Source organism: Charadrius vociferus, unplaced genomic scaffold (genome assembly GCF_000708025.1).
Source record: "Charadrius vociferus isolate BGI_N301 unplaced genomic scaffold, ASM70802v2 scaffold399, whole genome shotgun sequence".
In the NCBI taxonomy this organism is placed as follows: domain Eukaryota; kingdom Metazoa; phylum Chordata; class Aves; order Charadriiformes; family Charadriidae; genus Charadrius; species Charadrius vociferus.
The window spans coordinates 450,038-462,809 of NW_009653080.1; the positions used below are offsets into that span (position 1 = coordinate 450,038).

The window sequence follows — 12,772 nt, forward strand, 5'->3', positions numbered from 1 at the left end:
GAGCGCCCCCCGACTGCAGCCCCGCAGCCCTGAGACGGCGGGTCTGTAACCCACCCCCCGATGGGAGCCCCGAGCCCCAGGAACTGCAGCCCCACGAGCTCAGGACGTGGGTCCCATAACCCCGGGACGGTGGCCCCACATCCCCCAGGACAGTGGCCCTATGTGCCCGGGACAGTGGCCCCATATCCCCCAGGATAGTGGCCCCATATTCCCCGGGACAGCGGCCCTATGAGCCTGGGACAGTGACCCCACATCCCCCAGGACAGTGGCCCTATGAGCCTGGGACAGTGACCCCACATCCCCCAGGACAGTGGCCCTATGAGCCTGGGACAGTGACCCCACATCCCCCAGGACAGTGGCCCTATGAGCCTGGGACAGTGACCCCACATCCCCCAGGACAGTGGCCCTATGAGCCTGGGACAGTGACCCCACATCCCCCAGGACAGTGGCCCTATGAGCCTGGGACAGTGACCCCACATCCCCCAGGACAGTGGCCCTATGAGCCTGGGACAGTGACCCCACATCCCCCAGGACAGTGGCCCTATGAGCCTGGGACAGTGACCCCACATCCCCCAGGACAGTGGCCCTATGAGCCTGGGACAGTGGCCCCACATCCCCTGGGACAGTGGCCCCACAACCCCCAGGACAGTGGCCCTGAGACCCCAGGAGAGCAGCCCCAAATCCCCCACAGCAGCACCCCCCAGTTCCCTGGGGACAGCAGCCCCGTTCATCCCGCCAGAGCAGCCCCATGTCCCCGCAGGCAGCCAGGGTGGCCTGGGAGGAGGAGGAGGGTTGAGGCACGTCCATCTTCTTCCCCTTCTCCCTGCCTGCACCAGCACCTAACCAACCTCATCCCAACAAAGGCGGCAGGATGGCGCGGGTCGGAGCCAGGCTCTGGCAGGGTTCCCGGCTCCCTGATGCGGCAGTGTGCCCAGGGACCAGCCCGACACGTTCCCATCTCCACTATGGCAGCTGGAGAGGATGAGGAGGGTCTTACCGCCTTCCAGGCTTTCGTGCGAAAAGCTGGGGATGCTTTTCGTGCCCACAGCTGGGGATGCGAAACGGGGGCAGAAAATGGGATATGGGGCTCATCCCTGCACGTGGCATCCCGCAGCCTGGTCCCTCTGAGAGACAAATGTGTAAAACCCCAACGGTTAGAGGTCAGCCCACCAAGTGGGGGATGTTCATGGGTTCTCAGCCCCATCAGCATAACCAGCGTTGCTGGTACCCAGACCTCGCGGCTTCCTCAGCTCCAAGGCTGGGTGAAAGCGAAGGGAAACATCAGCCCTACCCCATCCCGGTGGTCCCACAGTTCCCCCCCTCAAGCTGCAAAAGCAACGCGTGCTCCCGGTCCTTGGCTCGCCAGGCTTAGCCCTGGTTGGAGATGCCCTCACGCACCCATGTCCCAACCGCTCTGGATGTCACTTCAACATCAAACTGAGCCCGCGACCGGTTCTGAGCCACCGTTGGGTTCCAGCAGTAGCTCAGGGACAACGTGTTGCTCAGGTGTGTGTTGTGAAGTGTTGTGAGCGGGGCTGGGGGCCATCACTGCTGGTTCCTCTGCTGACACCTGGATTTACTGCCCTGTTCAAGCTCCTGCCCCTGACATGCTTCGCCACCTGCTTATGCAGGGCCTCCCCATGAAAATTTAACCCCAAACTCCTCCATCCCCATGCACAAGCCTCTTCCAGTGCACCCCAAAGCACTCGGTGTCCAGCAGCAGAGAGGTGAAGGTGGTTCCTACAGTCGAGCAAGCGCCGGTGAGGCCGCGCGCTTTCATCGCAGGAGGTGTGTTGGAGGGGAGGAAACGCGCACCGTCCTCCCGGGAGTGTCGGCTGTGCATTTCCGCGCTTTCTAGGTTGGGGCTTTTAGCAGCAGCAGCAGCAGCAGCTGTTCGCGTGCGGTACAGTGGATTTGTGTCTCAAGTTCTCGCGCAGACAGCGCCAAAGCAACTATTCCTTTTTTTAAGGCTGCGTAACGTGCAACTAAACTAGAGAGCCCGATCCCTGCCAGGTGCTGCGGGAAGCGGGGGGGGGTGGGGGAACCCTAACATTTTAATTAAAAAAAAAACAACCCAATTTGCTTATTTACAGTGTTGTCCGACAAGGTGATTTTTTGGAGACCTTTCCCACAGAGAATACCCCCGGCACTGCCAAACCCCGGTGAGGGCCCCCCCCCCGGCCCGCCACAACTTCACCCCCAACACGCGGCTGCGCGGGAATAACTCCCCAAAATAACGTGGCCTACCATGCCAAAACGACTCGGAGCAAGCCTGCCCTGACAAAAACCAGGAATATTTGCTTCCTGTAATAATTAAGCAAAAAAAACCCCAGCATAACCGCGTGGAGCTTTCTCGATGTTTAGGGGTTGGGGTTGTTTTTGGTTTGTTTTTTTTTAACTTTCCACAGACTTGGGGCGTGCGGAGCCGGGGCAAAAACGACGGCAGCAGGTCCACCGCCTCGCTGCCAGACCGATGGTTCCCGTGGTTCATTCTGTAGGCAAGTTTATCGTGTTGCCGTCAGGCATCCTGCCTGCACGCGGTGGCAGCATCCCTACGTCCCAACATCTCGTGGCTCCTAAGTCCCTTTGATGTCCCCCATAAATGTCCCACCCAGGCGGCCTCTCCCCTCCCAAAGCACTGCGGCGAAGCAGTGTGTGCTTCGGCCCACGGAACCCTTGATGGTCCAACCAACTGCACAAGGAGGAGATGTTTCCTGCCCCCAGGAGCTTACAAGGGTGGACAAAAGGTGGGACAAGTGAAGCAGTCACTGCTATCAGCTCGCGCGGGTGAGCCAGTCCGCCAGCAAATTGTGATGTCTCTGCCATGGTTTTATCTGAGGATTTTTCCTTTGGGTGGTTCTCTGCTTCCATGGGGAGACGCTCGGCTTTAACTGTGGGATCTGAGAGCACATCAGCTGAAACAGTGCAGGACCAAGGTGATGCTCTGGTTTGGACCATACTTATCCACGGTTTACAGCAATGTATTTCTACACCAACGCTTTTCACCCTGAGGCATCTGCCATCACACAGCAGCTACCTCTGCAGTCTGGCCAAGGTCTGCATCGGAGGCCGTGTCCTTGACATACCACACGTCTGCAGAGATGCTCTGGTTAGAAGAGCAGAGGTGACGCTGTGAGTACTCAGCCTGCACCCACCAACCCCTCCCACATGGGTTCCTGGTCAGGGTGGGCGAGCTGGTGGTGAAGCCATATCCACATTGATGAAAAGCGCCCAAGTGAGACCAAAAAGTTACTCGTATGCCCAGGACTGCCCGGTCTCCTGCAGCCATTTGAACGTGCTCTTCACTCACAGTTTTGTAACCTCACATGCAGCAAGAATGGGACAACCCAGCAGCGATGCCCACCTAAAGCCAAGTGTGATGCCCCAAGCACATGGCAGGGCTCAGAAAACAGCTTGCTGGGGAGACCTTCAGGTCACTGCTGGCTGGAAAGCAGCATCTTCATCTCCAGAGCAACTTCCACATCTCCTCCACGCTTCTTCACACGTGGGGATGGGCAGCATGTCCTCAGCTGCCCTGCTACAATGTCCCGTTCAAGCAGCTCCAACCACCCTGTCCTGCCTGCACGTGATGGGAACCACAGGGTCTCACCAAGGAACGGCAGCAAAAGCTGCGAGGTGCTCACAACCATCAAGCAGGTCCTGGGGAGAGGGTTCCTTAAGTCCTTGAGATAGAAACTGATTGTCCTCAGCTGAGAAATCAAGGTGGGACATGAAACAACAACCACCTGTAGATAATCTAGTGTTTGTACACACCGTTTCTCAGCTGAACATTTTCCAAGGGCTCTTTCTCGTCCTCAAACAAGCAGGTCACCGGCGCAGGAGACGGGATACCCCAGCGCACGGTCCTGCTGCCTGGACGTTGGTTACAGGTAGTAACGGAGGGACGTCTCTCTCTGGCTGGGCTCCTGCGTCCCATATCTGCTGCCCATTCATTTTGTGATCCCGGGACCAGTTCATCCACCTGTAGAGAGGCAATGAGTTTCATTTCAGGGATGGTGGGGCTTGTCGTTTGGGGTACTTTGGGTCCCTGCTACCCCCAAGCCCATCGCAGGCTGTGCCGCGCTGTGGATGAGGTGCTGGGTTGTTTTGCTGTTCCTCACCATTTATCTGGGACAACAACTGAGCCTTGGCGCTTTTCCCAGGGCAGAGAGGACGTTCCCGTGCCACTTCCAACGTGTTTGAGGTAGGATGAAGGGAGGATTTCCTCCGCTCAGCGCTGGCGCCAACTTCTCCTCCTCCTGTCCTTGCCCGGGAGGCCCCACATCTCCCCGGACCACGCCAGGTAGCGCTGCTCGGCTGCTCTCCTCCATCCTGCCCCGGAGATGCCCCTCTACACCCCTCCGTCCATCCCAGCTGCTCTTGTCTCATGCCCTTCATCTTTCTGGTTAATTATTCTTGGACTGGGATTTGCAACACCAGCTGGAAAGAGGACACTAGCCATGGGATGCGGAGAACCCCCGATTTCCAAGGGAGCAGTGCGGACCAGCCGACCCCACTGTGCCACTGGGCTGGCTGACATGGATGTGGTGAGTGATGTAAGCTGGGTGCTGGTGCCACCGAAGACGCTTTACAGGACCTCAGATGAGTTCTCAGGGAGCTTTCTGGCCACAGGCAGGAGGAGGCTTTAGGGTTGAGACTCTGGTTTTGGTATGGATCAGCATCCAAACATCTGGAGATTTGTTACAGCATTACACAGTGATTGTGGGAGGGGACCTCTGGAGTCTCCCATCCAGCAGCCCACAGGACTGTAACCAGCACTGGACCAGGTTGGTCCTAACTTGAAAACCCCCAGGGATGGAGAAACCCTACCTTTCCAGGTGTCCATCCCAGGGAAGAAGTCTTCCTGCACCATCCTGCAGGGAAGACGATTTCCCTAACACCCAACCTGACCCTCCCAAGCTGCCATCTGTGGTTGTTGCCCCATGTGATATCATCTGCCACTATCAAAGAAAGGGATGGCTCCACCATCGTTGTAACTACCCCTCTGGGAGCTGGAAGCTGCTAACAGACCCCTTTCAACCTCCTTTTGGCCCAACTAACCCAACCTAGCTCCTTGGTGACCCTTCACTGGTCCCTTCTGTGGTTGCCCCACCTCCCAGTCCCCATCTCTGCCCAAAGCAGAGCCTACCCAGCCATTCCTCCTGGCCCCACAACCTCCTTTGGCCCATCTGTCCCCAAACAGCGGGCATGGCACTTGTCCAAGGCCATGCTGAAGAGCAGCTCCCAACGTCCTCCATGCATTGGATCAAATGCCACGTGGCTACACCAGTCCTAAGCACCGCAAAGGTTCAGGTGGCAGAGGGCTGCTCCTGCCCAGACAAACCATTCAGGTTCCTGCTGATCCCAGTTCTTCTGCTGTATTTAACCATGATAGCTGCAGGACACGTCGCTTCTCTTGGGAGAAGAGATGCCCTGGGGCATGGGCACACCAAGTGCAGTTAGAGGCAAGGTCATCGTAAGAGGCGTGAGGACTCTGGAGCAACAGGAGGATGCTCGAAAGCAGGAGGACAGCGGGTCACCCCGTGTAATGGCCAGAACAAACCCTTGGGGTGTCCTCTCCATGCCCCAGCCCCTTCCCCTCCAAAACCCACGGCATACCCAGGATTGATTTAGTAACACCGCTAAAGGGCAGAGGATGAAAGTCGTGGCAGAAAAACTGGCACTGGGGGACTGCTGATATTTGGGTACCGAATGATGGGATGCAAATAGCCCCATCCGATTTCGGGTGGCCCCGCGGGTGGTGGGCAGAGATGAGGAGCAGGGAAACGGCAGGGCTCATCCAACATCACATGCCTGGAGTAGCTGCTTTGAGGATGGCGGTGAGCGCTTTCAAACTTTAATTCCTTTCCGTACGTCACCGCTCGTCTTCTCCAGCTCTGCCTTCCCCCAGGAGGACGAGCTGAAGCTAACCAAGAAAGACAAGGGCTCGGAGGTGCGCGCAAATGTTCGCTCAGACGCGTCGGATCGCTGCAAAGCTGCTTTTATGGGCATTTCGGAGCGGCTGCTGGCAGCGCCGCCGGAGCTGAGCTCTGAGGACGCTCGCCCGCGCCCCGTGACGTGAACCCACCGAGTGGGCTTCAGACCAAAAAGGGGCGAGGAAAGCTTGTGTTTACAAAATTTGAATGAAAAAAAAAAAAAAAAGCCGCCAAACAGAAAAGTCCGTTTGGAGCCAGGAGCGGGAACAATAAACCCAAACGCTTTCCTCTGATGGGTTGCAGATGCAGCGTGCCGGCAATCTCCCGCTGGAAAAAGCACTGCTGCACAGAGGGCTTTTGCCGTTTGTTCACCTAGGAAATGCAGACAGTGCTTTAGTTTGCCCCGAAATTCTTCAGTTTTTTGCTTTGTAGATGAAATACGGAGATAAAAAGGGCCACGGCTCTTTCTTGCTTGCGCAGTGCTTAAACGACATACTGTTTTCTCTTTAGTTTCATAATTAATGTGTCGTTTGCGCTGTCCGGGCATATTAACTATGGGGGAACAAACCAATGGGAATCTTTTATATGGGCATTTGTTAGAGGCCCCAGAGGTAGCCCAACCCCATGTGTGGGGTGGTCGCAAGCGCTTGTCCTGCATTGAACTGCTGCCCAAGGGCCACGGATAGGTGGCCCTTAACAGAGGCAGAAACCTGGCTTTGCCGAGCGTGGGGTGAGGGCTGTCTCAGCAACAGGTCCATGTGATGTGCCCAGACCTTGCAGGCTCATTTGAGCACCAGGGTTCTCCCTCCATGTCCATCCCCTGTAGCTCCTTCCACCATGAATGATGGTGGAAGAGAGAGGAGAGCAGCTGAAGCCACCACGGTGCTCTTGGGGGCCAAAATTCTCCCCATATTGCATACTCATCACCGATGATGAGTTTGATGCCTCATCCACAGAGGAGCTGGGAGCCGCCTGGCTTGCTGAGGTCCCACACAGGCCATAATGGAGGAACTTCTGCAGTTGGATCTGCCCCTCCTCATCTCAAGCACTGCAGGAGCTGCAGTGCTTCCCCCAGCCCCGCTATCGCTGCCTTCGTCAGCGAGCACAGCTCTGCTTCGGCATCTGGCACTCGGCGCCGACAAAGTGGCACCGACGGTCTCCAGATCCATCCCGGCGGCAGGGAAAAGGCACAGCGCCCGGTGGCAAACCCTCGCCGGGCCAGATCCTGCCCTCTGTGCTTGTTTGTTGGTTTTGGCACCCGTGTGGGTGGCCGGAGCAGCAGGGATGAGATGTGACTTGACCCTGGGCATTGAGAGAGGATCAGTGTCACCGGTGTCCTGAACCCTCATGTGTTGTCCTACCCCAGGACCTGCCCCAGGCACCTCTGGGCATCAGCAAACCCAGGTTGCCCAAGCCAGGATCCCTCTCTGCCCTCAGCCAGGTGCTACCAAGTGGAGGGCCCATGACCCATCCTACTCTGCAGACCCACTTCTGACCATCAACACGGCCTCTCCAGACCAGATCTCTTTGTTCTCTGTTAAATTATCTTTATACCTAATTAACAGACATTATGGAGGGCAGAACTGCTGCCAAACTTCACCATTAAGCATCTAGACAGTCAAGGAGGGCCACCTTTGTAATGGAGGAGGTGGGCAGCTCTGAGCCCTGCCCCATGATACGTTCCTGGTCATCACAGAAAGCATTACCCAAACTCTCCCAAGAGGAAAGGCGTCCCATTGTCACGAAGGTTATTAGTGTCCAGCCCTTCCACACACTGGAGACCTTGTCAAATAAAACAAAAGGACTTGTTGTGGAGGAATCCTTGGCAACACGACCAACATACGCATGACCTTCTGAATTGGAAAACAGATGGCCAAAAACCCAAGCGAGCAATCCCGCCGCACGCGGCATGGCTCAGCTCCCCTGCCGCCGTGGCTGCTGGCGACCAGTCGTGATGCACCGCGGTTCCCAAAGCCTGACGGAGCAAACCAGTGAGCGAGAGGGGACATGCGGGACGAGCACCACTTCAGTCTGGATGTGGCACTTTCTCTGTGGCACCCACAAACCTGGAAAAGCCCTTTATCAGCTCATTTATCACGTCCTTCCCCAGGTCCCTCCCTGCTCCCATGGGCTCCCCTTGGCCAGCCCCCTGCACCTCCACCCCAGGGGTACGTGTCTATGGGTGGCTTCAAGGGTTGGGAAGAAGTCTCCTTGCAGCCTACTTCCTCCTTCCCGCTGTCCTCCAGGCCCACATAAAGCCCTGCTGTGCTGAGCACCACAGAGACACCTCCATACTCAGACCCTGTGTGATCGCGGGGGAGATCCCAGCCCACCAAGGGTGGCTTGGAGGAGACCTCCTGCTGACTCCAGCCTCCCACCTCCCCTGGTCAAGGAGGACCCCTGCCCTCCTCCTGGCAATGACACTTCCCACCCAAGGGTGCAACCTGCTCTGTAAAAACCGCCACACCGTGGCGGCCGGCACTTCGAAGGCTGCTCCTCGGTCCTGTCAATGACGAGAGGGATTATCATGTCAGGGGAGGAAGAGGGCTAAATGAAGCGGCGCCGTGCAAGAGGCCGCTCCATCCATCCTGCTTGTCTTTGGGTGGAGAAGGGAACGCAGAGGGCAGCGCTAGCGGCCAGGCCAGACCCAGAAGTGCAGCTCCGCAGTCACTCCTGTCCTCCTGGAGCTGGGGGTACAAAAGCCAACGCGCCGCCGCAGCACCCTTCCTGGTGCGGTCCCCACGCAGGGGATGCTCAGCCGGGCAAAGCCAAGGAGCCTGCATCACCCGCAGGCTTTTCGAGGGCTCCTTGGCTTGGCCAGAGCCCGGGGGTCCCAGCGGGCACAGGGAATGGTCCGTCCCCATCTCCAGGGCACCCCAAGTCTCACCCCTTGGAGTTTTGAGCCTTGGCAGCAAACCAAAGTGATATATCTTCCCATTTCTCAGTCCCAGAAACGTCAGACTTGTTTAAACTGGACTGTTTAGATGAATTCGTGTATGTTGGTATGTTGGACACCCAGCATGAAAGACTTCAGCTCACGATTAAAGTTTGGCAAAGCCCTAAAACCACAGAAAACAAAGAGTTTTATCATGGGAAGCACTGGTCCCTGGGACGAGCTATAATTACTTCTGTTCTGCTTCGACCACAGCGCATAAACACCGAGGACGGGATGCAGCAAGGGCCGTTTTTCCAGAACCGGCTGCCGCCGATCGCTTCGGCGGACGGGATGAGAGGGGACATGCTGCAGAGCAAAGCGCCCGTGTCCCCGCGACCGACACACTGGGCTCACACCTGCAGTCTAGGCATTTCCCCCTCAAAATCCCAAATTCCTGCGAAACACCCGTTGCACCAGCAACCCAGGAAAAACACGTTTTCAGGAGGGGAACACAGCCTGGAAAATTCCAGCCTCGGTGGGGAACGACAAGCAAGGGGCTGTGATGGAAACTGTTTTGCAACCTTAACTATTTTCCCCCAAATGCCGGCAGCCCAGGCAGTGCCTCGCTCGCCCCGTAATCTCATTAGTCTCCTTGGGAACGCCTGCCCCACCAGAGCCCCTCTTGCCCTCTTATCGCTCCCTGCGTACGCCCGCACGCCCCTTCCAGGCACCGAAAAGAGCTCCCCGTGAAGCTCAGGGGGTCTGGTGAGCCCCCCGTGCGCGCGCCCTGCCAGGCAGGTCCCGGGAATGCCTGATTTATAGTCTTATGCCTCGTTGTGTTTACGCCAGGCGAGTTATTTAAAACAAGGAGAGCAAGAGGAGCCCGGGTTTTGTTTAAAAGTCCGGCGAGGAGATTTGCCTTAAATAGTCAAGAGCTGAGATTGGAGGGGAGGCCGCCCAGCAGCCTGGACCTCCAGGGTGGGAGTGGAGCTGGCACCCGCGGGGGGAGCTGGCTGGCTGGAGGAGAGGTGGGCAGGAGTCTCCCGATGAACCCCGGGGGACTTAAACCACCCTGTGGGATCGCTCGCAGCCCCGGCCGTGCATGGCCTGCGGCACCGGAGACACAGTTCACCTCCACGACACGCAACACATGAAACAGCAGCCTCAGGAGAAACGACGCTGCTCCTCGCGAGCCAGCGTTCACTCTGAACCCTAATGATGGCAATCCAATAAGCGTCTCCACAGCCAGAATTAGTGCAGCCACCCCAAAGGAAGCCACCCGCAGCCTGGCACAGCCCCAGCTATGACCACTCCAAGCAGCTCCCCCCCTCCAGTCCTCGAGGCTTCCTCCTCAGGGGCAAGGCTAAACGTGAAGCCATGCTGATGGAAGAGCATCCCACGGGGGGACGACTTGAGCTGGGTTTGCTTGGTGCTGAGCACAGATCTGATTGCTCTCTATAAATACATCCGGGGTCAACAGCAGGGACGGGGAAGAGCTATTTAAACTCAAGGGGGGACGCTGGCAAAAACAAAAGGCTATATATAAACTTTCCATGAGCAACGCCAGGCTGGAGGGAAGGTTTTAACTCCTGGAGCAGGGAGGTGGAGGAAGAGTCCCCCGAGAAGCGGGGCGAGGCACTGGGATGGGGCCAGACACATTTCCCCGTGCCCCCAGGGTGGGCAACTCCAGTGTCCCTCCGTCCCCTGTCCCCAAATCTAGCAAGATCAGGGGGGGGGGGGGGGGCTGCCACCAGCCTTGGCACAGCAGCAAGAGCTCCCAACCCCGCTGCTGGCAGGACAGCAAGGGGCAAGAAGCTCTTCAGATATTCTTCCACTTTCTTGACTTATTTGGTCAAAATTGCTGATGAATTAATCAGAATAATGAGTAACTTGGGTGCCTCGAAGCACTCGGCAGCAACGGTCGACCGCTGAAAGGCAAAGCTGTCATGCAAAGCCTGGCACCCTCTGCTAACCCCTGCCTCGCTGCAGGCGCCTGCGCCCCCCATAATCCCCGCTCCTCCTGCCCATCCCTGCACCCCTGCGAGGTCCCGCACCCGCCGCCAGCGCACGCAGCGTCTGCTAATCCTTCGTCCTTGCAATTTTTGCCCACCCCTGCACACCTCGGTGATCCCTGCACCTCCTGCACGTCCTGCTAGTCCCCGCGCCCGACCTCTCCGCTAAGCGCTGCACCCCAAGGAGCGCTGGCACCTGCACCCCACCACCCCACTGCACCCAAACCCACCCCCGGCAGCACCCAGTGGGCCAGGCAGAGCTGCCCCCACCCACTCCTGGTGTCCCCATTGGGTCCATCTGAAGGGTCCTGAGCTTTGAATGACGACAGTTGCTCATGGGAACAGCACGGGCAATAAATCTTGCATTTGGGAGGTGTTATGGAGACAGTGGGGAGAATGGGAGGAGAAGGGGGCTGAGTGGTGGGACAGGCTGGTGTCACGGCCCCACGGAGCAGGCAGCCTTGTGGGACACCAACCCGCCTTTTTTTGCGGCTTATGTCAGAGGCATCCGAGTCCAGGATGTCACCAGAACGGAGGTACCATTCGCAGGGCAGGGGATGAAATATTCAGAGAGGTTTAGAGCAATTCGGTGTCTCCCGCGGAACACGCTGATGAATTTTTCAGAGGAACAGGCACCCAAAGGAGGTCGGGAGCCGGCTGAGCACTTTGCCAAACAGCCACTCGGTAACGGCGGCAGCCATGGTGCGGTCTGGCAGAGATGCTGCTAGGGGACAGCACGCCATGCCCGTGGAGACGCCTGACAGAGCAGAGCTCTGGAACAACCTGAAAACAGCCGGTTGGGGCAGCGACCAAGGAGGACACCTCTCCTGGAGGTGTCTGGTGTCTTCCCACTCTGCTTCCAGTGATGTGACAGCAGCAAGGGCTCGTTCCCACACACATGCCTACCCATCCATCAGCCGTCCTACATCACTTCAGAGTTGCTTCCCAGCAAACATCGAGACAGACCCCATCTTCCCAGTCCCTCCCAGTTAACCCCCATCTCGCTTATCCCCTCCAAGCAGCGTGGTGGCCGTGCTCCTACGCTGTCACCTCAGGTTTCAGGCTCGCTGTGGGGGGGAAGGTGACAGCGTTTGGTACAGAGGACATGCACGCCGTCATGGGAAACCCCTCTCCTGGCACCAGCCCACAACGATCCGGTCCTTTCTAGGCTGTAAGAGGAGGAAGCCGACCACAGAGATGGTGAAGTATGGGCTCTAGCGTGAGGCCCATAAACATTTGGCACCATAAATTCAGAGCTGTCCCCATCTGCCATGCTCCCAAATCCCCTAAGCCGCAGCCCCGATAGCAGCCCCACCAGCGCCAGTGTTGCAACGACCAGGGGAGTGTGCGGAGTCACGTCCCGGGTGAAAAGTTCAGGTCCAAGCTGGGGGAGCCTCTGGGGCAGAGTAAAGGCTCTGGGGTTTGACATGCAACACCCAGGGATGCGCTGGTACCCCGCTGCCCCCAGTCCGGACACATGCCCTATTTGCTGCCAACAAAGCCAGCGCAGGGCAGGACCCCCTGTGTGCTGGGAAGGGGCTGTAATTCCTGCTTCCTGCCCCCGGTGTGGTAGCGGTGGGTCCGGGAGACGGTTGAGCAGGGATGTGGCCAGCTGATGGGAACGTTTTGGGGTAGCAGGAGGGAAAGCAGCATGGCTGTCGGCGGTGCCGCCGTGGGCTGAGCCAGCGCTGAGGCCGCATTCCCCAGGGACAGATAAAAGCTACCGTAAAAGGGGAGACCTGTCACTCGGGCTGGCCTGGCTTGTCTCAGCACAGCCGGGAGAGTGGTGAACCACTCAGCGAGCGGGTGCCGCCGCAGCTCCGGTGGCCGGGGGCCACCTTATCGGCAGCATGCCGCAGCCCTTGGCACTCGCTGAGCGATGCCGGGGAAGGCACGAACCCACTGGGACACCTCTGAGCTGCTTCAGCCCCGTCCCCCCTGTGATGGTA

At 58.1% G+C, this 12,772-nt stretch overlaps 1 protein-coding gene across 1 annotated transcript in view; it reads left to right on the forward strand.

Moving 5' to 3' along the window:
- Window positions 1-12,772, forward strand: part of LOC104293629 (ornithine decarboxylase antizyme 2-like) — a 50,359-nt gene that overhangs the window by 1,950 nt on the left and 35,637 nt on the right. The window contains 1 exon segment of the mRNA XM_009893146.1: window positions 5,896-6,078. Within this exon segment, the coding sequence (XP_009891448.1) occupies window positions 5,896-6,078 (183 nt within the window).